Below are 27330 nucleotides of genomic sequence, written 5' to 3'. Positions count from 1 at the left end.
ATGATACACTAACAATGTTTTGTGGATAGTAACTGCTGGAAGTTGCTTCCCCTTAAACTGGGAGCAATTAAAGGTTATAATCATTAAAATAGCAAATCTGCAGGTGAAACTCAGGCGTCTGAAACTCAGGCGTCTAAAGAGATGTTGCTCATTCTGCTGAAACTGACATCTCCAAGGGGATGGGATGAGGTTGGTTCTCAAAGTGTTGGGAAAATGCAAACAAATGAACTGCTGCTACTGAAATGAAATGTCACTGTCAGGTGAAAAAGTGTTGCTTTTTTTGTGTGGTGATGTTAGCAGCAGCTGGAAGCAAAACTAGGAACAGGAAACAAACAGGAAGGAGCGGTACTCTCCTTATTTCTCATTGCTTCAAATGCTTTTTTGCTACAGCATATGGCAGCTCCTCAAGGGCAGCCAGCTGAACACAGCACTTACATTAGTAGCAAGTCTTAGCCCCAGCGTTAAAATCCGGAGTTCAGAGGGAGAGTTTGGAGCTGAGAGTGACAATAGTTAACTGCAACAAAATTTACAACTCAGGGAATGGAATCAATATGAGAAAATGCAAAAATGGAAACAAAGTCTTTGTAAATAGGGAGGGATGGCGGGGTTGAAGGGAGGGCAGGAGAAGGGGGAAAAAATAAGAACCAGGAGAGATTATGTAAAGGTGCAAATTTCCAATGATGAATATCATTATATTGTTTACCTAAAATGTACCAATAAAACAAAATTTTAAAAAATTTACAACTCAGATCCCAAGCAGTTAACAGGATTGAGCATAACATTGCATTATCCCTATATAATGAGTTGCATATGAACAGTTGAATTTATCAAAAATTTGCTTTTTATGCCAGAGGACTGAACATTGATTACTCAGTCAATACATTTGTACTTCTAAAAAGTTTGGTTTGAGAAAAGATCTAAAATATTGCCAAATGATGTCTCAATCCACTTAAAGAAAAGCTCAACTGAGTGGATGGGTCTGTTTTGAAAGCACTTTATTCTTACTTGTTGTTTTATGTAAGAATTTCATGTCGTGGTTTTCCTTTAATTACATGTCAGAACATAAAATATAAATGTGTATAAAAGATACACGTTTTGTATTTTTAATTTATTTTTTATTAGTACGTTTGTGATATATAATTTCATTCATTTTTGAGAATTGGTGTGTGCATATATATATATATATATATATATATATATTATTCTTGGGTCATTTTTACTCCCGTTACTAAAAGAATGCTTTGTTTTAATCGGGAGATAGTCTCATTTCAGTTTATTATGCTTTCATAATTTTCTAAAACATCAGTCAACAATTAAAAATGGGAAGAGGTGAAACTGGTCTTCTCATTATTCTGTAAAAATCTGAAAAGAGCATGAGATTAGAGCAGCCAGGAGCTAAATTATGGGAACTCTTACAAAAGCTATAGAAATTGCTCAACTCAAGTCTCTCAACGATGAAATAACTTTTACAGGAAACTATTTTACTTTATTAATGTTGGTGTTTAATTGTTCAATTGGGTCTCATGTCAAAATGGAGTTTTTTGTTTCTTAAGGGAAAAAGGTAGGCAAAAGAGTTGATCAAGCAAAACAATAAGAAATAAGATTTTGTAAAATAAGTAGATTTTAATTTCATCAATTGCTAGTGTTGTTTTTCCCCCAAGTAATTTTAGTTTTTCATAGGCATCACTGCATAACACAAAAGTTACTTATAGACTTCATTTAGTTTCTTGCTTCAATTCTTAATTCTTTTGACTAAAACCTTACATCTGTGTATTTCCCAGGCCCTCATAATAAGGTACTAGAATTTTTAAAAATTCCACAACTTGGCCTCGCCTCTGGCTCGCTCCCGCCGCGCTCTGCCCGCCCTCGCCCGCGGCCCGAAGTCCGCGCCCTGCGCCCCGCGCCCCGCGCCCCGCGCCCCCGTGAGCCCTCCGGGCGCCTCCTGACCCGCCGAGTCCCAACGCCCCGAGTGGCTGCCTGCTGGGGAGGACGAGGCCGAGCGAAGGCCCAGTTTGAAGCAGCTGCTGCCGGGGCTGGGTAGCGCCCGCCCCTGGTCTTCCAGTGTGTAGTTGCGAGTAAGTTTTGGAGCATCGGTCACACCCTGCGGTTGAATTGGGCTGTCTTTTGGGAATGAGGAAATATTATCTACTGGGTGTCTGCAGTTGAGGACAGCTGTGATTCTTGGGGTTAAGGAATTATTCGTGACAGAAGCATTTGAAAAGAAAAATCTGTACCATGGCCTCAGCAGTACTTAGTTCTGTTCCCCCTACAGCCTCTCGTTTTGCCCTTTTACAAGTAGATAGTGGCAGTGGTTCTGATTCTGAGCCTGGAAAAGGGAAAGGCCGGAATACTGCAAAGTCTCAAACTATGGGAAGCAAATCAGCTACAAATGAGAAAAAAAGAAGAAAAAAGAAAGAACAGCAACAGAGTGAAACAAATGAGCTTAGGAATCTTGCTTTTAAGAAGATTCCCCAGAAATCCTCTCATGCCATTTGTAATGCTTTTCAGGACCTTCCATTGTCAAACCCTGTGCAGAAGGATTCACGAGAAGAAAACTGGCAAGAATGGAGACAAAGAGATGAACAGCTGACATCTGAAATGTTTGAAGCTGATCTTGAGAAGGCATTATTGCTAAGTAAATTAGAATATGAAGAGCACAAAATACTGAAAATGCTTCAACTCATTCAAAGGTTATGCATTAAAAAAGATAAAAGAAAGAATCAAGTAAGAGATAAACCTCTCATGGTATCACTAAAAGATTTCCAATCTGAAGATCACATTAGTAAAAAGCCTGAGGAATTGAGTTCTTCTCAGACTTTATATCACATGATGGAGGATTCTTCAATAGATTGGAAGATGATGTTCATAAAATTCTTATTAGAGAAAAAAAGAGAACAGCTCACAGAATATAATGGAACAGATAACTGTACAGCTCATGAACACAAGGAAGTGGTTCTTAAAGATGGAAGAATTGAAAGACTAAAGTTGGAACTTGAAAGGAAAGATGCTGAAATCCAGAAGCTGAAAAATGTGATCACTCAGTGGGAGGCAAAATATAAAGAAGTAAAGGCAAGAAATCCACAGTTACTGAAAATGCTTCAGGAAGGTGAAATGAAAGATAAAGTAGAAATACTTCTGCAAGTTGATGAATCACAAAGTATCAAGAATGAGCTAACTGTACAGGTAACTTCACTTCATGGTACATTAGAACAAGAAAGATATGAAGTGAAAGTATTACAAGCAGAATTAGCCAAGTACCAGGGTGGCAGAAAAGGAAAAAGTAACTCTGAATCTGACCAGTGCAGCCTTTGAAGTCAACACAAAAATTAAACTTTCAGGGCTTTTCAAAAATGTAGATATTTAATGTTGTGCAGCTGCTAGACTATGCAATTTTGTTGAAGGAACAACAAGCAATTAGCTAATAGTCTATAAATTTATGTTTTTTGGCTTAAAAGTGAAAAGAAAAAATTAGAATTCCAGTAGAACTTAATGATTATTGTTTACTATCCATACGTCTTGTCACTTTAATTTTTCATCATTCAATAAATTTACTTTACTGTTCAAAAAAAAATTCTACAACTCTATTAGCTACTGTGGGTGTCTTAAAACTATTATAGAGTTATAGAGTTCTATAAGCTTTTCAGTTTACTCTCTGATAGTATTTATTCACTGGGGGAGTTAACATCAAAATGAAAGTTTATACCTAAGATACATTATAATATGTATTTATGGAATAGAAGACTATCTCAGTTTTGTGAACCTTCACCTGCCCCTTTGAATAGTTTTTTTAAGTGGGCAAAGAAATGTTATGTTCATATTTTGATGCAATTAATTAACTTAATAAATACACTAAGCTTGGATTTGAAATGGTGAAAAATACCATCAAATGCTAAGATTATAATCTCATTTTTAAAATATTTTAAAATTCCTATTTAAAGCCAAGTATAAATTGTAGCATTTTCTAATTTTTTCATGTATTGTGACAGCAAATCTTGATTGTTAATTTGATGGGCTTGGAAGATGGCTAGATTAGTAATACTTCTGGAGGTTCTAGGTGTGTCATGGAAGTATAGCTTGGCATACTTGGCTCCTTCCTCTCTAGAGCTTTTTTCTTGCTTTTTGGACACAATGAGTTGAGCAGCTTTGCTCCATGGTGATTTTTCTGCCTTCAAGCCAGCCAACAATAGACTGAAACCACTGAAACCTGGAGCCAAATAAAATTCTGTCTTTTTTAAGTTGTAGGTGCCAAGTTTTTTTTGTTTTTTTTTAAGACAGTGTCTCACTATGTAGTTTAGGCTGGCCTCAAACTTACTATGTACTGCAGGCTGGCTTCAACTCAGGGAGATCCTCCTTCCTCAGCCTCCCGAGTGCTGGGACTACAGGCATGCACCACCATGCCTGGCTTAGGTGTCAGGTATTTTGTCTCAACACTGTGAAAGCTGACTTTATATATATATTAAATAAAATGTACTGCTGCATAAAACTTTACCTCAAGCACATAAGTAATAATGTAAATAATAATGATAGTAATATCAATATTAACTATGATTTACTGAGCTTACTCTTTTGTCAGCATTGTGCTAAATTTTATTTATGCCTTTATTGAACAAAAAGTTATTGATTCATTTTTGTGTATTAGAGTTGGAACAAGATAATTAAGACTTCAAAATTGATCAGAAAAATCTTTCTATTTATAGTTCAGGGGATTGAACCCAGGACCACACACTTGCTATGTAAGTACTCTATCTCTGAGCTACATCTTCATCCCCAATCTTCTGCCTTCATAGAGAATACAGGATAGTGAAATATGGTTTTTAACTTTCTTCTTCATTTCTCTATTCATGTACTTATTTAGCAAGTGTATTATCTATCCTGCTAGACATTCTACTAAACAGTAATAATTCAAAGATGAATGGATGGAGATCAAAAACTTTCCAAAAAGAAGATTGTAGTAAGGTATAGGAGGTGGGAGTTAATCAGTTTAATATGTATATAAATAAATTTTAAATTATTGTAAAAGCTACAATAGAGACTACACAGTAATGTAAAGTGTATGATGGAAGTATTTCCCTTATTTAAGGAGATGAAGAAAAGATGATGTAATAGAAATCTGGATGATGACCTATGTGTATTTAGGGAGAGAGCCAATATTTTGGCAAAAAGACAGCAGAAATAATGCCTCTTGGCAAGGGGAAGAAGATATATTTTAAGAAAGGAGAAAGTATGATTGTTTGGGTAGCTAAAATTCAAATTTTGTAGAACCTTCAATTTCAAGTTAAGTGTATTAATGTTTAGTCTAACAAGGGAATGCTGATACTGTTTAAGGTATATTGGTGGTATTGTTGGACTAATACATTTTTCATTGATATCTGTGAAAAATTTAAAAAATGAGCTATAGGAGGGCATGTCTGATGCTGGGATGCAATGTAGCCTAATTTAGTGTCCAATAATTTGCATTCAATTCAGGAGTTCATACTTGCAGATCACTTGGAACCGATCGATTGAATAAGAACTACTGTTCTTTGGATATAGTAGTTAAAATAATGTGTTAAAAAAGAGCTAAGTAGCACTAGGGAATAAAAGTTTTATCACAGAGATAATAAATACAGCAAAGTTATGGATTTTGAAATCTTCTGGTATAGTATGGTTTGTATATAGGAATTCCAGACTTATAATATGACAACATCTGCATTGCAGGTATATATTGATCTTAGGAAGATTTTTTGGTTGATATAGTGGAATGTGCTTGTAATCACAGCATTCTGGAGTTTGAAATAGGAAGCCTTAGTATTGAGGCCAGCCTAGGCTACATAACAAGTCTGAGCCTAGTCTGGGCTATAAATCTGTCTTATTTATTTTCTCGTTGCTGGGGCAAAATATCCAACACTCACAAGTTAAAAGAGGAAAAGTTTATTACAGCTCACAGTTTGTAGAGGTTTCAGTCCATGGTCAGCTGGCTCCAAGCAGAGCAGCATGCCTGAAGAGCATGGCAGAGGAGAAACAGTCCATGGCAGGGCAGGCAGGAGGCAGCAAGCAGTGAATCATCATTTCCCTTTTATTTCATTTAGGCTATAAGTTCACTGGTTGGTGCTATTCACACCATAGGTGGGCCTTCCCATTATTGACACCCTGAACTATGCTAAACCGAGTGGTTAATTAATTTAGTTACCACAAACCCATAATACATATTGACATACCCTAGATTCAGCCACCTCCAAAAAGCCCCACCTATGAGTGCATGAGGCTTAGTGGGACGGACATCTAGATACAAGCATAAAAATAGCAGACCCTGATTTTATATTCAATGTCTGTGGGATTAAGAAACATATCTATATAGCTGCATGCCTCAGATCTTTTATCATCATTGGCTTTGTATTGTTTACTATGATTTAAAATCTTGCTGGGATAGTGTGTGTGATTTCAGTATTCATTTTGAACCCGTAATAATGGTGATGCTGGCAATAAAAACTAAGTAATATCTAATATTTTGTTGGTACATACAATGAAATAAACACTGTTCTCAGAAGTATTATTAAAAAAAAAGAAGACTTGGGGCGGGGATTTAGCTCAGTGGTTTTGTTGCCTGCTGCGTAAGTGCAAGGACCCGAGTTTGATCCCCGGTACCAAAAAAAAAAAAAAAAAAAGACTACGGTAAAGTTTTTAGTATTCTAATTTTTGTGGGGTTTTTTTTGGTTTTTTGGGGTTTTTTTTTTTGGTACCGGGGATTGAACTCTGGACCTTGCGCTTGTGCAGCAGGTGCCAGAACCACTGAGCTAAATCCCCAGCCCCGTATTCTAATTTTTAATGTGAATAAATTGAAACTTAGAAAAGAAACTCACATAAAATTATATAGCTAAAAGTCAGAAAATATTGTATTCTAGCCAGTATCTATTTGACCTTAGAATCCATATTCCAAATTATTTTTCACACTTCTGCTCACTAGGAAGTAGGTTGAGTGGGGAGGTGTTATAAATAATGAGTAAAATTATTCTTAGCATTGCCATTTTTAAGCCAGCTAACGTATAGATGCATTTAGTACACTAACCAAGGTTTATTTGATGCAGAAAATAGTAGAAGTAAAACAGAGTTTTAATGAATCCTAGCAGAATCATAAGAAAATAGATAATCTGAATCAACACAAAGATTGATATTTTCAACTTCCTATTTCAAATTGCTAGGTAATACTTAACATGGCAAACATTTAGAATAATTTCCTCTCTTTTCTCATAAAAGACAGAAAGGAATGTAGCATTTCCCTTTCCCTTTCCCATCATTCTCCTACTTAAAACTTTCTATAGAATATTTTGTCTCTCTGTAAATGAGTGAAAGAATTTCAACATCATTTAACTGTAATTTTTTGACATTCTGGCACATTGATAGAAGTAATAAAAATGACACTGGGTTTGTTCAGATGGTACAGTAACGATAGTAGGATATTTTCATCTCTCTCTCTAGAGTGCATTCGAGGCCCCACCATATTTCCTCATTATCACCAGTGTTGAAAGGAGCTGGTACAGTTGAATATCTTTTTTTTTTTTTGGTACCAGGGATCGAACTCGGGTCTTTGAGCTTGCGTAGCAGGCGGCGAAACCACTGAGCTAAATCCCCGGCCCACAGTTGAATATCTTATGTAGGTTTATAAAATATTTTGTGAGAAAAACCTGCCATGCTTACTTCTGTTTTTGGTACTGGGGATCGAACTCAGGACCTTGCGCTTTCAAGGCAGGCACCCAAACCACTGAGCTAAATCCCCGGCCCGCCATGCTCACTTCTGAATGTTAAAGATATTCTGCATTCAATTTTTTAAAATGTTTTATAACTTAGTTGATATAGTTATTTTTCTCCTTCCTTTAATTCTGCCTTCTTCCTATATTTGGTCTTAAAAGAGAGGTTTTACAGAAAAAATGAAAAGAAAAAACCCTGAGTATATCTGTTTAACTTTCCACAAATAAAAGTCAACTCAGATTAAAAGGTTTCAGTCCCACTTTTTCTATTTTTAATGAGATAGATTCTAACCATTGGAATTATCTAAGCTATGGTCAAAGTCTATTTTAAGTTATTGTTCTAATGTGCAAGAAAATGACGTGCCTTATATAATGCTTGCAAATAGAGGACATTCATGTCACTGGGAAATTATATGTATAATACCTACTATTTTATTTTATTTATTTATTTTTTTTTTTTTTGGTACTGGGGATCGAACTCAGGTCCTTCACCTACTATTTATTAAGATTCTACTACACTCTCTAAAGAAATTAATGATGTGAAGATATAATATCTGTTTTTTTCTATTCATGCATAAATAAAAATTTTAAAAGAGTACAAAAAGAAGAAAAAAATTAAAAATAAGCAAAAAAAAAGTGGTAATTTTGAAAATAACAAATAAAAGATAAAAATGAAGGGACTCCTTCAGGGTGTGTCTCTGCTGTCACAATAGACAATGTTGGCAGACGTGTGCAGTTATAAGTCAATGAGTCTCAGTAAGACAGTCCCAGACCCATGAGATTCAGGCTGGTTTCTGGTTACAAGTCCCAAGTTGAGCTCCCTGTCCTGCAGGATTGAAGTGTGTGAGGTTCTATTGCAGGTTCCAGCTGCCTTTCTCCTGAAGATAGTCCAGGTTCCGATGGGAGGTGATGATCCCTCCAATTTACCAAGTACAATGGTCTGGGGTGCCTTTATTGCAGAGATTCTCTTCCCTTTTCCAGTGGGCTTCAGTTTTCATCAGGGAGGCTGAGAGAGGCCCTCTCTCTCTTGTTCATTCCTGCAGCTCAGGATAATGGCCTTTATGTCCCCTGTGCCTCTGTAGTGTGTAACCAGGTAGCTGCACAGCCAAGAGGCCAGAGGTGGAGGGGGGGAGGGCTCTGTTGTTGCAGGTGCCCGTTTGGCTCCATGGGCGCCTGGTGGGCATCGTAGTCATAGTTTTTATGTATTATTATTACAAAATGGAACATAGCAACAACTCCATGCATTTTCTCCAATAAAAATATTTTTAATGTATTTTGTAAATTCATTTGTTATAATGCAAATTTAGAGATTCATCACCCTAGGAAAATTCCAACATGTCATTAAAGCCATTAACACAATTTTCACAACAAAAAATTCTGAAGATATTGTACAAAATTTTATTATAAAACCTTCTAATTTTTCTTTTTCTAGTCTTCAGAGTTTATCAAGCTGCAAAGCTCAGAAAATGTGGCAACTGATTTACAGCCCATATGTCACACAGTGTAAATCGATCCCCATGTGCTGTTAAGTCCTTGCTGAATCAAGGTTGAAAGGTGCCGTGAAGACTGTTTGATTACAGGAAGAATGGCTTATATACACACTAATTCCACAAATGTTAAAAGGGCAGCTGCTACCTGAGCCCATGAAAAAGTTCCTAAAATAACTAATGGCTTTAATTTGAAGGGGTCAGGAGGAAAAGGAGTTGGAAAGTTTTCTTTATGTGGAAAGCAGAACTAGTTTCTTCACCAAGTTTTCCCTAAATAAAGCAGGGAAGAGAGAACTATCCTAGTAGCAAAACTGGGAAGTAATAGTGTAACTTCTACCCAGAGGTAGGATGCTCCTTGATGAATGAACATTTATGAAAGAGACAGCAACAGCTGAGGCAAGATGTAATTTTAAACAGTCTATGGGAGGGGTAAAAATTACTGCGACCTACAACCTCCTAAGTTTATTTAAACTTCATAATCGTATTTGTAAATGTTAGTGGTGTGTGTGTGAGGGATGGTGTACCTTATCATTTTGATGCTATTGGGATTCCCCTAATTTCTCTCTCAGTGAGTTTATTTTTGTAAAGGAGTGCTATTGAGTTTTGAGTGTTGACTCTGTATCTCACCATGCTATTGAATTTGATTATTAAATCTAGAAGTCTTTTGGTGGAATTTTGGAGGCCTTCAATGTAGAATATTCAGTCATCTGCAAATAATGATAATTTACCTTCTCCTTTCCCATCTTTATTACTTTTATTTCTTTCTTTTGTCTAATTGCTCTGGCTAATGTTTCCAGAACTGTGTTGATTAGAAGTGGTGATAGTGGACATGCTTGTCTTGTTCTTGATTTTGGAGTGAAGACAGTTTTTGACCATTTAGTATAATATTGGCTGTTGATTTTTCATAGATGGCTTTTATTAGATTGAGATAAAGATCATCTATTCCAATTTTCTGTAGGGTTTTTTTTTTTATCATGAATGAGTGTTGGAATTTGTCAAATGATTTTTCTGCATCTATTCAAATGTCCTTGGTTCTGTTAATATGGTGTTTTACTCAATTGTAGGAAGACCAGGCTAATGAAGTCCTGGGATGTAATTGTTTCTCTTTTTAGTTTTGTGAGAAGGCTCTCACTGTGTATTCCAGGACAGCCTGAAATTCACTGTTTCCCAGGCTGGCCTCAAACTCATGACCCATTTGCTTCAGCTTTCTGAGTGCTGGAATTACAGATGTGTACTACAACAACCAATCATAGTATAAATTTTTTTTGAGGCTTTTTGTGTGTGTGACTGGGGATCGAACTCTGGACCTTTTGCTTGTGAAGCACAAGCTGGAACCACTGAGTTAAATCCCCGGCCCTAATAGTATAATTTTTAAAGAAATAGTTTCTAGAAGGATATTTAAACATGTTTTTCAAATTAATAAAAGCCCCTCCAGTCGGCGATTTAGCTCAGTGGTTTTGCCGTCTGCTGCGCAAGCACAAGGACCCGAGTTTGATACCCGGTACCAAAAAATAATAATAAAATAAAAGCCCCTCCATATTCAAGGAGTTAAACCTTTTAAGGAAAATATCCTGGATAAGTCCCTATTGAACAGTAAACTTTTCTAGATTTTTCTAAGGGATAAATGCTATCTCCTCCAACTTGACTGAAAGCACCACATAGAAGAAAGTAATTAATTATGTATAGAGATGTAAACTTAAGGTCAACATTGAACCTAAGCACTGAATTTGATTTGGTTTACAGCCAATTTGGTTTGCAACCAAAATTGTGGAAAGAATTAAGTCCGTGAACCAATGTTCTACTGTAATTATCAAGTTACCAAACCTTAACTTTCCCACAGCAGTTGGAAGCCATGGTAGTAGCACTTGAGCTCATCCAGCACCCTCTGTCTCAGTCACTTCTTTACTGCCACTGGGGCCGCTGGGCTCTACACCCTCCTCCAGCTTTTTGTTCTTGACTTTTAGGGACTGGAGTCATGGCTGAGAGGGGCCAACGAATGCCAGCCATTCACCGGAAGGTACTGGCCCACCGATGAACACACTGGCTGCAGCGGGAGTCCATGGCACTCCTGCCACCCCACACAGGTGCTTAGGCCTCGGCGTCCAGCAGCTGCTGGGCTCGGCTCAGAGGCACAGCTACAATTTCTACTGTGATATTGAAGAAAAATTGTGAGAAGAGAAATCTTTGCCATATTTCTGATCTCAGCGAGAAAGATTTGTGTCTCTCATCATGCACAGCAGCGATGGTATCCATCAGTCTTGTAGATGTTCTTTCAAGGCATACTACTGAGAATGTCCATTAACGGAGTGTTGCTCCAAGAATGATGCAGGCAGGGTCAGCTGAAGAAGCCACGATGCAACCAGACTCATGGTCCCTAGTATTGAAGATATTTGAAGTCTTTATATTCTGAGATGGTTCATTATGCAGTGATAATTGAACCAGGATGCTGATTTCTGTGAAGACATCAGGATCTGGAAGTGAGGGGAAGACAACAAGCTGTGCTGCCTCCTCTTGGACATCGGAGAGCCCCTGTGATGGAGGTGCGGAAGCCACACCTGCCCCAGGCACAGGATCTTGCTATGTAGTTTGGGCTGGCCTTGAACACAGTATGTAGCTGAGGCTGACTTCAAATGCATTTACTCAGTCTCCTGGTGCTGGGATTACAAGCATCCTCCACCACATCTGGAAGCAGTTAACAATTTGCTGGCAACTCAGAGATTGAAACTAGACCCATACCTATCACCATGAACTAAACTAAGATCGAAGTGGATTAAAGATCTAAATATTAAGACAGAAACACTAAACTTGCTGGAAGATAAGTTAAGTAGAACTCTTGAAGACATAGGCATAGGAAAAGACTTCATGAACAAAACCTCAGCAGCACAGGAAGTAGCAGAAAGAATCAACAACTGGGATCTCATCTTATTAAAAAGCTTCTGCACTGCAAGAGAAACCACCAACAGAGCTAACAGACAACCTACAATATGGGAAAAAATTTTTAGCAGCTGTACCTCAAAGGACTACTATCTAGAATATATAAAGAATTGAAAAAAATCAGACCCCCCAAATTCAAAGACCCAGTTCAAAAATGGGTATCTGAAATGAACAGACATTTCTCAGACAAGGAAGTAAAAGCAGCAAACAAATATATGAAAAAATGTTCAACATCACTGGTCATTCGAGAGATGCAGATGAAAACAACACTGAGATTCCACCTCACCCCAGAAAGAATGGCTGCTATCAAGAAATCAACAACTAACAAATGCTGGTGGGGTTGTGGGGAGAAAGGAACCCTTCTCCATTGCTGGTGGGAGTGTAGACTGGTGCAACCACTCTGGAAGTCAGTATGGAGATACCTCAAAGAAATAGGACTAGAGGTTCTATTTGACCCAGCTATTCCCCTGCTGGGTATCTTCCCAAAAGAATTAAAAGAATCATACCACAGTGATATATGTGCGCCCATGTTCATAGCGGCACAGTTTGTAATAGCTAAAGCTTGGAAGCAGCCCAAGTGCCCATCAACTGGAAACTGGATAAAGAAAATGTGGGTTTTTTTATAAAATGGAGTACTACTCAGCCATAAAGAATGAAAAACTAGTCATTTATAGCTAAATGAATGCATATCGAGGCCATACTCTTAAGTGAAATAAATAGGACACATGTAAATACCGAATAGTTTCACTAGTGTGAGAAACTGATAGTGTAAACAAGGGTTAAAATGATTAAAATGAATAATAGATAATTTGAAATAGGAAAAAAGGTCCAAAGATGAAGGATTGAAGGGAGGGGAAGGGGAAAGGAAAAGAGGGAAAGGAAAACTATGAGAAAAGAAAAAAAAATGGAAATGAAATTTATGTTAATAGGGAAGGGTGGAGGGGCTGAAGGGCGCACAGGTAATGGGGAAAAAAAAAAAAAGAACCAAGATAGATATCATGTACAGGTACAAACACCCAATGATAAATGTAAACAAATTGTATACCTAAAATGTACCAATAAAAGAACTTAAAAAAACCCAACAATTTGCTGACAACATGTGACCTGATACTCTCTTCCTGATAAATGCTGCTCCCAGCCGGCTGCACAGTCATGAAGGGTAAACAAGCAGTGCTCCGAAGGGGACTGTCCTGTACAAGCTATCTTCTTCAGGTTCACCTCTTTGCAGATCCTGAAATCAAGATTTCAATAGCTCAATGTTGCTGGTATCAGGTTGACCCTCATGTAGAAGAAATTTGTTATATAACTTTCTAGAGCAGGCCCAGGGACACCATAGCCACATAAAATCCTCAGATGCACTTCACAGTGCAAAACAGCAAAAACTTGAGGAGCAGAGCCCCCCCCCAATGCGGAGGAGGTGAGCTGTGTGGGTGCCAGCAGCACCACTCTGCCCCACCCCGGTGGCTGCTCTGAGACAGTATTGGGATCCACAGCACAGAGGTGCAGGGGGTCATAAAGGACACTGTTCTGAGCTCCAGAAGACAGAGCAGAAGTGAGCATCGGAGAGAGGGCCTCTCTCAAGCTCCTTGATGAAAATGGAAGCCCATTGGAAAAGTGAAGAAAATCTCTGCAATAAAGGCACCCCAGACCACTGTAGTTGCACACTGAATGAGGCAGGATGGTGTGTGACTGCAGTCCCAGCACACTGGACAGCTGAGGTAAGAAGGTCACATGGTGGAGTCCAGCCCGACCAATTTGGTGAGTTACTGAGACCCTTAGTGGGTATCTGGAGTAAAATGTCTGAGGATATAGTTCACTGAGGAGATGCAGAGTACAAGCCCCAGTAATGCAAAAGTGAAAAGCTAACAGCTAGATGAGAAATAGAAAAAAAATTCATAGGTACTTAGATAAAAATAACAAAATAAGTGGCCACTGATTTATTTAGTATGAAGAAAAAATGGTTGTCATGGGCGGAGACAGGGGAAGAGTCCCCACAGTCCCGGGCCTGACTCTTCCGACGACACAGAAGGTTGTAGAAGAACCAGATAGAGACCAAAAGCATAGAAGCAAAGTTGTACTTTTATTGAGCAACCATGCAAGAGTATAGCTGCCTTCTCACAGAGAGACAGGCAGGGGTGCCTGAAACAGAGCCACCGTTGCAGGGGGGTCTCAAGATGCTGGTTTTGTAGTAGTTGGGGGCCTATCCTGCCTCTGGGCTGAGGGCGCCCCTACTTGATTGGTTAATGATTAACTTAGCTCATTACTAGGGACAACAAGGAAGGGTCTTTTCAGGGGCCTTTTACATCTTAGGGCCAAGGTTCTTTTTCCTTTTGATCTTAGCAGACCAAGCTTTGCAGGGTACAGCATGAAGAGGAGGTGTATCCTCAGCAGACTGTCAGCTTTTTACGGGTGGTTAAGCCTGTTCCGCGAGCTATCTGAAGTCCTTTGGGGAGGGGCTCATCTCTCCCTGCCTAGGGGTCTCTATCCCTACAGGGCTATAGGCTTTTCTATTACATGGAGACTCAGGTGATGGAACCCCAAGACATGAGGTCACTTCCTTGGCAACATCTCCAAACAGAACTCGGAACCCTTGCTAACAGGTGTCACAATCTTGTAACTGCCATCTCCCAAGCTCACTTGGCCAGAGCCGGTCAACAGCGAACATGCTGAGCTGCTTCTCCACTTTGAGAGGCCGCAGCCTCAAGGCCCCAGGTAGAGAAAGTATCTGTGAAAGATTAAGAAGATGGCTGACTCCATCCAGATGCCACAGGCCATGCTGCAGCAGCCGGACGACTGTCACAGACACCCCAGGGATGGTCTCCCCGGGAGTGACCACCAGTGACCTACCAAAATCAAGGTACCCTGGTGAAGTCTCCCTAGGCCAAAATACCAATGGCACAGAAACTGGGAAGAGCATGGGGCAAGTATCACCAGGCCCAGAAACACCCAGTAGCTCTGGGAAGGCCTCCCCAGAGCCAGGCACAGGAAACCTAGAGAGTCAAAGTCCAGGGAGGGAGACCAAAGTCACAGCCACCATCCTCCGAGAGACACTGAGAAGCCTGGTGTCCATCCGTCCAGGCCTGGCCGGCACTATTGGAAACAACTTCACAAAGAGCCTTGCAGGATTCTGGCCAGTGTGGTCCCTGCAGACAGTCAGGCCACTCTCGTTCTCTGAGCTCTGCCTGCCTGTTTCCCTGGGCAGCCAACCCGTCTATGGTCCCGTCTTCCCAGGCACCTCCACCACCCACACCTCTACCCGATCAGCCCTGATTTTGGGAAGGGACATCATGACAAGATCACTTGAGAATTCCATCCCCTTCGAGGGCCTGTGTGATAAAGATGGAGATGTGTGGTGTTTGGACAATAAACATCTTTTCACCACACACTGGGTAGAGGAGGGAGGAGACCCGGACACTGTGTCACCTCAGTTGGAGTTAGAAGAGGCCGTTGGGGTTTCTAAGCTAAAGAAAGATTCTGAGCTCTTAATTCATTCATCTCCTTGTATACCAGAACATCCTAAAGCGCCTTGTCCAGGAGCAGAGAAATCCATCCGCCACAGAGCTGCAGGCTGCTGGAGAAAGCTGTATTATGTGAATGGCCACACTTTTCAGGCCAAACGCTTCAGCAGGAGAGCTCACTGTGCTGTCTGCACAGACTGTGTAGGGGGACTTGGCCACCAGATGTATAAGTGCACCGACTGTAAACTCGCAGTTCACAAGAAGTGCCGCAAACATATCTCAATTGAATGTGGGCAGTGTTCTTTACCATCAGAGCCCACGATGCCAGTCGAGCCATCACCCATGGCTTCAGACCCTGCACACACAGCAATCCCACATAACCTTTCAACTCGTGAGGCTTTAGAACAAGTTGATGAAGAGAATGAGGCGGGGAACACCAGGGAAAGTGGCAAAGCTTCATCTGGCTTAGGTGTTGAGGACTTTGATTTGCTCCGAGTGATTGGCAGGGGAAGTTATGGGAAAGTACTGTTAGTCCAAGAGAAAGAATCAAATTGTATGTATGCAGTGAAAGCCGTGAAAAAGGATTTTCTAAACAAATACCCCCAAGAACGACTGGGTTGTCATCCTCACAGGGGCTTTGGTGATATTCAGGAGCATCCATTCTTCCAAAATGTGGACTGGGACATGATGGAACAAAAGCAGGTGGTGCCTCCATTTAAACCAAATATCTCAGGTAGCAGATTCAAACTCCCCCCTTTGGAAATAAACTCCAGAGTTTCTTTGAAGGTTGGAAAAACTATAGAATCTGGAACAGTTATATTCTGTGATGTTTTGCCAGGAAAAGAGAGCTTAGGATATTTTGTTGGTGTGGACATGGATAACCCCATTGGCAACTGGGATGGAAAGTTTGATGGAGTACAGCTTTGTGGTTTTGCAAGTGTTGAAAATACAATTCTCTTGCACATCAATGATATCATCTCAGATAGCATGACACAGGAAAGGAGGCCTCCCAAACTTCCCTTTATTTCACAAGGTGTTGGGGACAAAGATTCATCCAGCCGTGATAAACCAAAGGCTACAGAATCTACCTCCGACCCTGGAAATAGAAATAGATCTGAATTATTTTATACCTTAAATGGGTCACATGGCCTGGAAGTGGGCTCACTGGCTGAAGTGAAGGAGAATCCTGTTTTTTATGGGGTCATCCGCTGGATTGGTCAGCCACCGGGGCTCAATGAAGTTCTAGCTGGACTGGAACTGGAGGATGAATTCGCAGGCTGCACAGATGGAACCTTCAGGGGCACTCGATATTTCACCTGTGCCCCGAAGACAGCGCTGTTCGTGAAACTGAAGAGCTGCAGGCCAGACTCTAGGTTTGAGCTCCTGCAGCCTGTCTCCAATCAGATTGAGTGTTGCAGATCCTTAGAATTTGGAGGCTATTTAAGTGAAGTGGTAGAAGAAAACATCCCACCAAAAATGGAAAAAGAAGGTTTGGAAATAATGATTGGAAAAAATAAAGGGATCCAGGGATATTACAATTCTTGTTACTTAGATTCAACCTTATTTTGCTTATTTGCTTTTAGTTCTGTTCTGGACACTGTATTACTTAGACCCAAAGAAAAGAATGATGCAGAGTATTACAGCGAAACACAAGAACTACTGAGGACAGAAATTGTTAATCCTCTGAGAATATATGGATATGTATGTGCCACAAAAATTATGAAACTGAGGAAAATACTTGAAAAAGTTGAACCTGGATCAGGATTTACCTGTGAAGAAAAAGATCCTGAAGAATTCTTAAATATCCTGTTTCACCACATTTTAAGGGTAGAACCATTGTTAAAAATAAGATCAGCAGGTCAAAAAGTACAAGATTGTTACTTCCATCAAATTTTCATTGAAAAAAACAAGGAAGTTGGAGTTCCTACAATTCAACAGTTATTAGAATGGTCGTTTATCTACAGTAACCTGAAATTTGCAGAGGCACCATCGTGTCTGATTATTCAGATGCCTCGATTTGGAAAAGACTTTAAATTATTTAAAAAAATTTTTCCTTCTTTGGAATTAAATATAACAGATTTACTTGAAGATACTCCCAGGCAGTGCCGGATCTGCGGAGGGCTCGCCATGTATGAGCGTAGAGAGCGGTATGATGATGCGGACATCTCAGCTGGAAAGATCGAGCGGTTTTGTAAAACCCGCAACACTCAAGTCCACCTTCATCCCAAGAGGTTGAATCATAAATATAACCCAGTGTCACTCCCCAAAGATTTGCCTGACTGGGACCGGAGACATGGCTGCATCCCCTGCCAGAAGATGGAGTTGTTTGCTGTTCTCTGCGTAGAAACGAGCCATTATGTTGCATTTGTGAAGTATGGGAAGGACGATTCTGCCTGGCTCTTCTTTGACTGTATGGCCGACTGGGATGGTGGTCAGAATGGCTTCAACATTCCCCAGGTGACCCCCTGCCCGGAAGTGGGCGAGTACCTGAAGATGTCTCCCGAGCACCTACACTCCTTGGACTCCAGGAGAATCCAAGGCTGTGCTCGCCAACTTCTTTGCGATGCATATATGTGCATGTATCAGAGTCCCACCATGAGCTTATACAAGTAATGAGTCATCCTAAGAGGTGAAGAGACTGAACGCAAAAATCTCAGTGTTGTAATCGCCTGGAGCTGGCAGTTCTGGTGCCGGCAATGGGTATCTTTGTGTGGTGGCAATTCAGAAAAGGATTGCTGTGCTTCAAAACCAATTGCTTTTGTGTTACCGAAGTATTTAATAAGCATTTTGCACTCTAGAAAGTATGTTTGTGTTGGTTTTTTAAGAAGTCTAAATGAAGTTAATTAATACCTGAAGCTTTAAGTTAACTGCATTGATTATATGATATTTTTGGAAGCATAAAACTTTAACTGTGACAGTTTAAAACCTCTTTTAGGCCACTGAAAATATAAATAAATATTTCTTCTTTCTGGAAAAAAAACCAAAACAAAACCCCTCAAATATCTCTGAGCGATTCGGTTTGGACAACTTTGATCCTGAATTTACTAATGAACCTGTCCAGCTGACCCCAGATGATAATGATGTCGTGAGGGAGCTTGATGGATATGAATTTGCAGGTTTTGAGTACATCAAACATCTTATGATGTGTGAAGAAGGGGTCTGATCCCCATTTTTCAACTATGCATTTTCCTTATGTTCCCATTTAATGCTTGGAAAAACTTGTTACCAGCCTAGATAGAATTAACCATTTCAGAGATGTCAGGAAGGTAATTTTAATTTATTGTTTTGAAGCGATATTTAGATGTACTACTTGATTCTTATAGTCTGTAGTAGAGAATATCGAACTTTTTGTTCATAGATTAGATTTTTATGAACTGATTTAAATAACAATGAGGCAATCGCTTTTAACCACACTTGTATGTACATTCCATTTGTTGAGTGGGACATAATGCCTAATATTTTTTCTTTTTGCTTATGATACAAGAAAACAATTTGTCTTTTCAGTAAAATATCTTACCTATGCTAGTTTCTCTCCAACTACACTTTTGAAACTGACCACCTTTTGGTGCCAATTTATGTAATCTTTAGGAAAATCCAAAAAAATACCAACAATTGTGAATAAAAACATATACTTGTATCTTTTTTATATGAAGAAAATACAATATATGACCACAAGCTTTGGAAAGGTAATAGTTCTCATGAAATGGGGCATCTGAAAAAGATTAAAAGATAATTTATTAAATGTTTATAGGGCTGGGGATTTAGCTCAGTGGTTTTGCTGCCTGCTGCACAATCTCAAGGACCCGAGTTCAATTCCTGGTAACAACAACAAAAAAAAGTTTATAAATTTTAAATTATTCTAAATTTAAAACTAGATCATTAAAATTAAATTAAACTCAGATTGTACCATTATAACTTATTTACATTTAGGTGATGATGGTTACCTTTCACGTCCTTGGCATAAAAATGATACTAAAACAGAAGGATAATATATAGCATCCTAATTTTACTTAATGATCTAGTTTTAAATTCAGAATGATTTAAAATTTATAAACATTTAAGAAATTATCTTTTTTTTTTTTTGGTACCGGGGATCGAACTCAGGTCCTTGCGCTTCCGCAGCAGGTGGTGAAACCACTGAGCTAAATCCCTGGCCCTAAGAAATTATCTTTTAACCATTTTTAGATGCCCCAAAGCTTTTACTCCTGTATTGTCTTTTCTTCATATAATTTAGTTTGAAACTAATGAAAACATCAAAGGAAAATGTTTACAGACATTCTCCTCTTCATTTCCAAGGTGTGTACGTTTCTCTTAATGCCTGGGACTTGTTTTAAAACAAAAAGCAGAATTTATTCACAACATAAACTTATAGAGAATTCTAACATGTCAGATATATGTTTAGGATCTTGCTTTTAAGTGTTGCTCTTTTCCATAGGGCATTTCAGAGTGTAGAATAATCACCCAGGGTGTTTGTTTACCATGTTTATTATTGAGCCCACATTAGAACTCTTTTGGACTTTTGAACCTCATTTTGAGAAACACTTTCTTCAAGATATTCTTTTGTCCTCCAGTTAAATAGTAGAAAGTGTGTTTAAGATGTTACAAGCAGAAATTTACAACTTTATGAACATTTTTGAACAAATTTTACATGAATGACTTCATTAGATACCTTCCTTGTTCCCCTCAACAAAATCTTATCAGTTTTCTGCCAATGATATCCAAATGATGAGCATTTTTCTTTGTTGAGGTTTTCAGCATTATTCAAGGTGGTCTTTTGCTTTTCAGTTTTTTAAGTAGTAAGATTAACTGTACATTTTATAGAGAACTGCATTACAAATATGTTTTCAATTATTTTTGTAGTATTGAAGTGTTATGTCAGTTCTTTTCATGTCATACAGAAATTGTCTCAGAATCCTCTTTAGGGGACTAAGTCACTTTATAGTCCAAATGGATGATATTCTGGTATTCTAAAAAATTTTATTTTGCATAATCCTGTAGTCAGATCATTTTATGCATATGCAGCTTGGGTTAAATTTCAAGTACTGTGTTCAGCACTGGTATATTTACTGTATACATTTGTTTTGTTTTGATTTCTGTCATGTAGAACACCATCTTGGTCATCATAATATAATCTGTGTTGTGTTCTTCTTTTTTCATGTTACAGCCTTTAAAAAAACATTTAATGTAAATTCAAAAGGAAAAAAACCAAATCCTTAACTTATATTTTGACCTTAACATGTAGCAAGTATATACATTTGGAAACTTTTGATCATTACCCATATTTTGCCATGTATGAAATCTTGATGTAATGCAATTATCATTATATTAAAAAACAGTAATGTGTCAGTCTCTGGGCTTTTTTAATGTTTTTGTCTACATTAAATAGTCCAAAGTCTAGTCAAATCGGTGATAAATGACCATGTCAGCTTTAATATCCTATTTTGTCTCTTATGCAACATGGAGAACACAAACCGTGATGAAACGGAAGTGGAAATCTATGCAAGGACTGCAGACAACATAAGAATTGAAAATTCAAATGAACAGCACAAATAGTTGGAGTACAATTGGAAGTGTAAAAAGAACAATTCATTATAGGAAGGCCAAACAATCAATCCAGAGGGAGAGGTCACAGAAACAAAAATAATGGTAGTCATGAGGACAGCTATAAAAATGTAAGGCATACCTCTATTTTACAACCAAGGCAATGAAATTCAGAAATACTTGATAGCTGAACAAGCTGATTTTCATAACAATAACCAATTTCAATGTAGGTGACAATACACCATCTAATGAATGATTTCACTTTCCTGAATATTAAACACGCTTACATTTTGGATTAAATACTTTGGTATATTAAAGCATATAATTCACAAATATTTACATCATAATTCTGTTCTTCATTTATTAGTGTTTAACAGTTTTTTAACTGTTTTCTCCATAATTGTTGCACTTAAGAAGATGCTGCAAACCATTCTGATAAGTTTGTTTTCATATGCTTCTGCTTGTTGATCCATGTATATGCAGCCTTATGGTATCACCTGAAACAAATGAGGTTAATATCAAAATGTAATAATTTTATAATTAGATTGTGCCATTAGTCAAGAATTTTAAAACCTTAATGTTGAAAAATGCTGATTTTCTATACCTTTCTTCACTTAGAGAATGTGCACATATAGTTGGAAAATAATCTGAAAGCATTGTAGAGTAGTTCTAATTTCTAAACATACAGTAGTCTCTTGATTTCGCAAAATACCATATGGAAATTATATTTATCAAATAGCTATTAGTAATTATTGATGAAGTATTGTTCACTTGTTGAAGAGTAAATGAAAATATAAAAGTGAAGCTTTTTTATATTTGCACTTTATTTGTATGTAAAGGGAATTCTAGGCTCATGCCTTTCTTCGTATTATATTAAAAAATGCCACAGGTGTCTTTGAATTTGGAAGTTTTTACATGGTGACCTATTTAGAAAGTGGCATACCAACCCAGAAATCTAACTATTTTTTCCACAAAAGAAAAAAATAAACAATTAGTGTGATTCACCAATTCTATGGAAACTTTCATACATTCAGCAAGGACTGTACCACTCACTGATTGACAGGAAGAATCACAGACAATAAAGTCTCTGTACTTTGTTACACAGAGACAGAAATTTAATAGTGATCCAGTAACTGGATAAAAAGTTTAAAGTAAGTGTAGTAAGAAAGTAGTAATGAAATATATTACACAGTAAGTATTTAAGGTATAAGATTCTGTAGCTTGACTTAGGAAGATTCTCCTTTTTTAAAGCCAGCCTATGATTTAGGGCCAAACAATGAGACAACGCCAGTTTTGTGAACATCTGGAGTCAGAGTCCTCACGGCACTGCAAAGGCTTCCTTGAGGACAGCAGCAGTGCGTTGGGAGGCCACACCCTGTGAACCAGGGCAGTGCTATGCAACCTGAGTTCACAGGCACTGCCAGAGGACAGACCAGGCGGCAGGGGCCTGATAGACAATTCAGATTTGAATTGTAAGGATTATGGAGAGATAGAGGGAGATGTTGGGCTATGGGATAGCATGATTTACTTTACTATTTTTAATAAAAGTCACTCCAAATATTAATTTGATACTGTATTAAAAAGCCAAGAAGAAAGGAAAAATCAGGTTGTTTTTCAGTACTTCAAGAAAGAAATTATCCTGTGAACTAAAGAAATTTTTTAAGAAGGTAGAGCAAAGTGGCTGGACTCAGAATATGTTTTAACTATTTAGAAAGTTATATTCCAAGACTTGACAAAGACATATGTCAAAAGGCAAACAAAGTATGGATTCTAGAATGGTTCCTAAGATTTCCTGAGTATATAGAAACATAGAAGAGGAATTTACCAAGATGAGGGATACGGGCTAGAAGAGATTTATTAAGGAATGATGTAACAAGAAATGTCAAAAATTCTGTTTGTGCCACTTAAGTTTGTTATATATTGTATATTTCATTCCAATTATGTCCATTTTTATAATTATGGTAATGAGGAAATGTGACTAAAGAAACTGAAAACTGAAGAATTATTTGATTTATCTTGACAAAATGCATCTTGTAATTAAAAGTTCAGGAAACAATCTGATCTTTTTTAAGCTAACAATTCTTAAGTATACTTTCAAACACAGGAATATTAACACACACATATGTACATGCACACACATGCACACACACCATACTATGAAAAGTAGCACCAATTTGCGGGAAGTGCAAAACACTGTAATCAACATATAATTTTATAGATCTTTTCATGAATGATACCACATATAAGAGAAAGGTCCCGAATGAGAATTGAAATTCAAATCTACACTTTCATATCAGACATTACCAAATAATCTTCAGGGTAAAATACCATACAGACTCTTACATAAAGATTTTACAATAAATGATTTCATTAATGTATTTAATGAAAGAAGGCCTCTTAACCTACAGGATGATCTATCACAGTAACGAACATCATCAGTGATAGTAAGGATATTAGGAAAGCTTACCAGAGCCTCCTTATGTGTTTTATTTTCTTTTTTACTGGTACAAAAATACCCAAAAATCCACAATGTAAGGAGAAGAGGTTTATTTTGACTCAGACTTCAGAAATTCTAAGTCCATAGTTGTCTGGCCCAAGTGTAGAACTGGCGTAGGGGAAAGAGCTGCTGTGAAGGAAAGCTGTGCATGTCATGGAGCCAGGAAGCAGGGAGGGAAGGGAGGAGGTGATGAACATAGGGCTCCCACCATCCTATCACTTTTCAAACACATGAGGCTTTCAAGGGACACCCCACCGCAGCACTATGTAACAGGCCCTCTTCCACTATTATTGCATGTTCCTATTGCAACAACAATTTGATGTATTCGACAAGGAGACAGAACAGCATTTCTGTAGCTAGTTAGTCTGCCTTGTAATCATTAAGGAATAATTTATGACAGAGCCACAGAGGTAGACATCAAGTTGGCCAACAAGAGATCCTAGGAAGGCTGTCTCTTGGCCCAAGAGCATTATTTACTCAGTTGTATAAATAATTAAAAAAACACCAAACCTGTTATTTTTTCAGCATTTTCTAGGTGCTGTGGACTCTGTTAAGCGTGTATGTGTATTACTTGACCTCATCTTTATTAATTCAATAGTTGTCTTTAGATGCTAGCTTTATTCCCATTTACAGGATGGTAAGATAAATCAGAAAAAGAATTAAACTGCTAAAGTTTATATACTGTATTGAGAAGCAAGTTTCAAAACCAACCTGTCAGATTCCAATCTATGTGTGTAAATGTTACTCTGCTATTAGTTCACTTCAGGCTAATGCCATTAAATGACTGAATTACACTCCATTTTGTCTTTACAGATTGTGCATGCATGTGCTTTTCTGGACAGAATGTCCAGGTTGCAGAAACCGGAAGACTCTGAGTATGTTGTGTTTATGTAATAATTTCTAAAAATGGTAGAAAATAGGAGCATTGAAAAATGTTGTTGTCTAGGCTGGCAAATAGAGTCAAGTCTTAGTTCATGAAGTTATAGATAGGTCAAGGCAACTAATTATCTATGGACCTTCTGTACATAATCACATATTATGTGGGCCTCATTTATTTCAAATTTATATAAGTGCTTTGGTTGTGCACAAAAGAAGCATGAATGAATCATCCGAGTTTAAGTTATTCAGCTATTACAATCAATTTCCACATGGAAAAACTTTTTTATTTCTTTTTGAACTCTCATTACATGTAATTAGCAACCATAACATTCATTGTAGGGAATTGGTACATGCACATAACACATTTCAGTTCTTGTTCCCCCTCTCCCTCCACACCCTCTTTCAGGTAAAATAAAAATTTTAATGTAAAAAAGTTTGCCATTATTTGGTAGTTTAATTTTGATTTATGTTTGCTGTATCTCAGGCTTAAAAAAAGGAATTGCCCTTATTTGGGTCATTTTGGACCAAGAAAGCTAGGAAAAAACAATTGTATAACCAAGCAAGGACTCCAAGTTTCTTACTGAGATGGAATCAATTGTTTCCATGTACACTTCTTTGGCTAAAGCTTAATCACACAGGAAAAGAAGCGAGCCAGAACAGGTATATAATTCTGCTTCAGTGAATGGTAGAGGATACTTGAAGACTCCTTGAAGAGTGCCTGCTGTTTTTTCTAAAGCCTTTAGTTCAAAGTAATTCTCATGGCAGAGCAGCATATTTTGGGGTTGTGTATTCTGCCTCCTTTCATAAGGAACCCAAGAGCGAGCCCAGCTAAAATCAGCAGAGTTGGACCAGGAGGAGAAAAACTAAGCAGATCAATCAGGAACAAAATTAACAACGTTGTTCAAGCCGATACATCTTGAGACTGTTGGCCATGCTGCAAAACTTCACTGTTAAATTGTCAGATGTTTCAAAAGTACATAGAAATTTCTTCTTTTGCCTTTCTATGAAAGGCATAAAGTTTCCAATTTCTTCAATGAATCTTTCTTCTTGCAAGATAAGGAAAGAATAGAACATAACAAATAAACGCACACATGATTTTGAATATTTGATTTGATACATGTGTTAAAATTAAATTACTTCTGATACTTGAAGCATTTTATAGTATTTCAAGTGTAGGTTAAATGCATTCCTTTTAATGACTCTAGGAAATGAAAGGGGTAAAGGTAGTTTCACAAGAAATTAGTTATTAGCAGTAAAATACTGAGAGGTTAAAGGACGAGAGAAGAGACAGAAAAGTGTGGAGTTTATCTTACAGAAAAATCAAATGACAGTTTATATAAACTTATTTATCTTTCAAAACTTTATTAATTTAATATTAATTAGCCTAGTTCCTTTATTTTACCTTTTATTATCTTGATCATCTGCTGCCATACATAAAGCACAGAGAAATTACAGCATAGTTGACAAATTGAAAAGAAGCACAAAATCAGCAAGAAATGACCATATTTTTGCAAGACTGCATTTTAAAATTATTCTAATGTGCTTGAGACTCAGAGTAGACAGGAAGGATTGAAGTTCACTTGTGATTTAGATTACTTTAAGGTTATCTGGGACATTCTCTGAAGGAACCTAATAGGACACTGAGTGTTTTTGTTAGATCTGCAATAAGCCCCTGGTGACAGAGGCCAGAGGGCGATGGGTAGGGTGCTGACACATGCATCTCTAGGCCTCCCTCAAGGAGGGAATGGCAGTCAGCCTCTGAGCTCTTTCAAAAATCCCATCGGGAGCTGGGTGTGGCTGCACACATCTGTAAATCCAGCACTCTGGAGAGGCTGAAGCAGGAGGATGGAGTTCAAGGCCAGCCTGGGCTTCATAGTGAGATGTCCTCAGATGTCAGTCTTAGCATTTACTTCCACCCCACACTCTTTAACTGTCTTCATTTAAACGCAACAGGAAATGGCACTGATGGAGAAGACTCTGGCTCTACCATCAAGAAACCCTTGCTGAAGCTGGCTGGGAAGAGCACGTGCCCCACGGAATCGGGGAGGTGCTGTGAGCCTGAGCGCCCAGCCCAGCAGCTTCCGCCGGTGCCTGGCTTGCTGCCGAGCCCCTCACAAGGGCGGCGGCAGGGCCTGCACCTCCTGCAGGCACTCGTCATAGGCCTCCTGGTACTTCTCGTGGGCCTTGACCATTATCACACAGGTGGGGCGCTTGAAGCCCGCAGCTGCACCCAGGTCCGTCTTGGAGGGGATATAGACACAGGGCAAACTCCGGTCCTCACACATGGCTGGGAGGTGGCAGTATACCTCGACTGGTAACGTGTCTCCTGCCAAAACCATGATCCCTTTCTCGCCTTTGTTGACGAATTTCTGAACCTCCTTCACCCTGCGCTGGATCTGCTTCTGCTTCACGGCTTTCTTGATGCACTTGTACAGCTTCCGCGTGAGGCGCCGAGGAGCCAGGGGCTGCGCGATGGGGCTCAGATTGACCAGCAGCTCCCGTAAATGCGCTTGCCGCCGCACGCCTCCGCCTGAGCCTCCGGCGCATCCGGATCAGCCTTCACTTTGGTCATCGCAGCGGCGATCACCACCGCGTCCCCAGAGCGAACCACGCGGCCCGCCGCCTCGGGAATCCTATCCTCCTTAATTTTAAAAGAACTAATTTGAAGTCTCCTGTCTTCTACAAGATATGTATATATAGATGATATAGCTATGCATATCTAGATACAATCTTTGGATATCAAATGGAAACTGTTGACAGGGTAGGCACTTAGTGTGGAAAGAGTTGAAAACCATAGGAGGATCATCAGG

The 27330-nt window shown here is 38.6% G+C and overlaps 1 protein-coding gene and 2 pseudogenes across 4 annotated transcripts; 2 read left to right on the top strand and 1 right to left on the bottom strand.

The window, feature by feature from the left end:
• Positions 1-1805: 1805 nt before the first annotated feature.
• Positions 1806-26467, top strand: LOC147825586 (G kinase-anchoring protein 1-like). Of its 3 annotated transcripts, XM_087184782.1 has the most exons (4): positions 1806-3183; positions 4698-4733; positions 24455-24516; positions 25146-26467. In XM_087184782.1, the coding sequence occupies exons 1-4, from the start codon at positions 2236-2238 to the stop codon at positions 25186-25188; spliced, it is 1089 nt and encodes a 362-aa protein (XP_087040908.1). In that variant the 5' UTR covers positions 1806-2235; the 3' UTR covers positions 25189-26467. The 3 variants fall into 3 exon arrangements, with proteins under 3 accessions (XP_087040908.1, XP_087040906.1, XP_087040907.1); XM_087184780.1 differs by lacking the exons at positions 24455-24516; positions 25146-26467 and adding an exon at positions 11176-13133; XM_087184781.1 differs by lacking the exons at positions 24455-24516; positions 25146-26467 and adding an exon at positions 11055-11236.
• LOC147825587 (ubiquitin carboxyl-terminal hydrolase CYLD pseudogene) lies at positions 13286-21448 on the top strand (annotated as a pseudogene). Its single transcript, XR_015440327.1, has one exon. The product of XR_015440327.1 is annotated as a ubiquitin carboxyl-terminal hydrolase CYLD pseudogene (transcript).
• A 164-nt stretch (positions 26468-26631) lies between the features above and the next one.
• On the bottom strand, positions 26632-27092 carry LOC147825585 (H/ACA ribonucleoprotein complex subunit 2 pseudogene; annotated as a pseudogene).
• Between the last annotated feature and the right edge of the window lie 238 nt (positions 27093-27330).

Source organism: Heterocephalus glaber, unplaced genomic scaffold, assembly GCF_053883595.1.
Source record: "Heterocephalus glaber isolate CG9 unplaced genomic scaffold, H.glaber_assembly_v1.0 deba00001497, whole genome shotgun sequence".
Classification (NCBI taxonomy): Eukaryota; Metazoa; Chordata; class Mammalia; order Rodentia; family Bathyergidae; genus Heterocephalus; species Heterocephalus glaber.
Note: the sequence above shows the minus strand (reverse complement) of the source record. Positions and strands in the feature narration are given on the sequence as shown.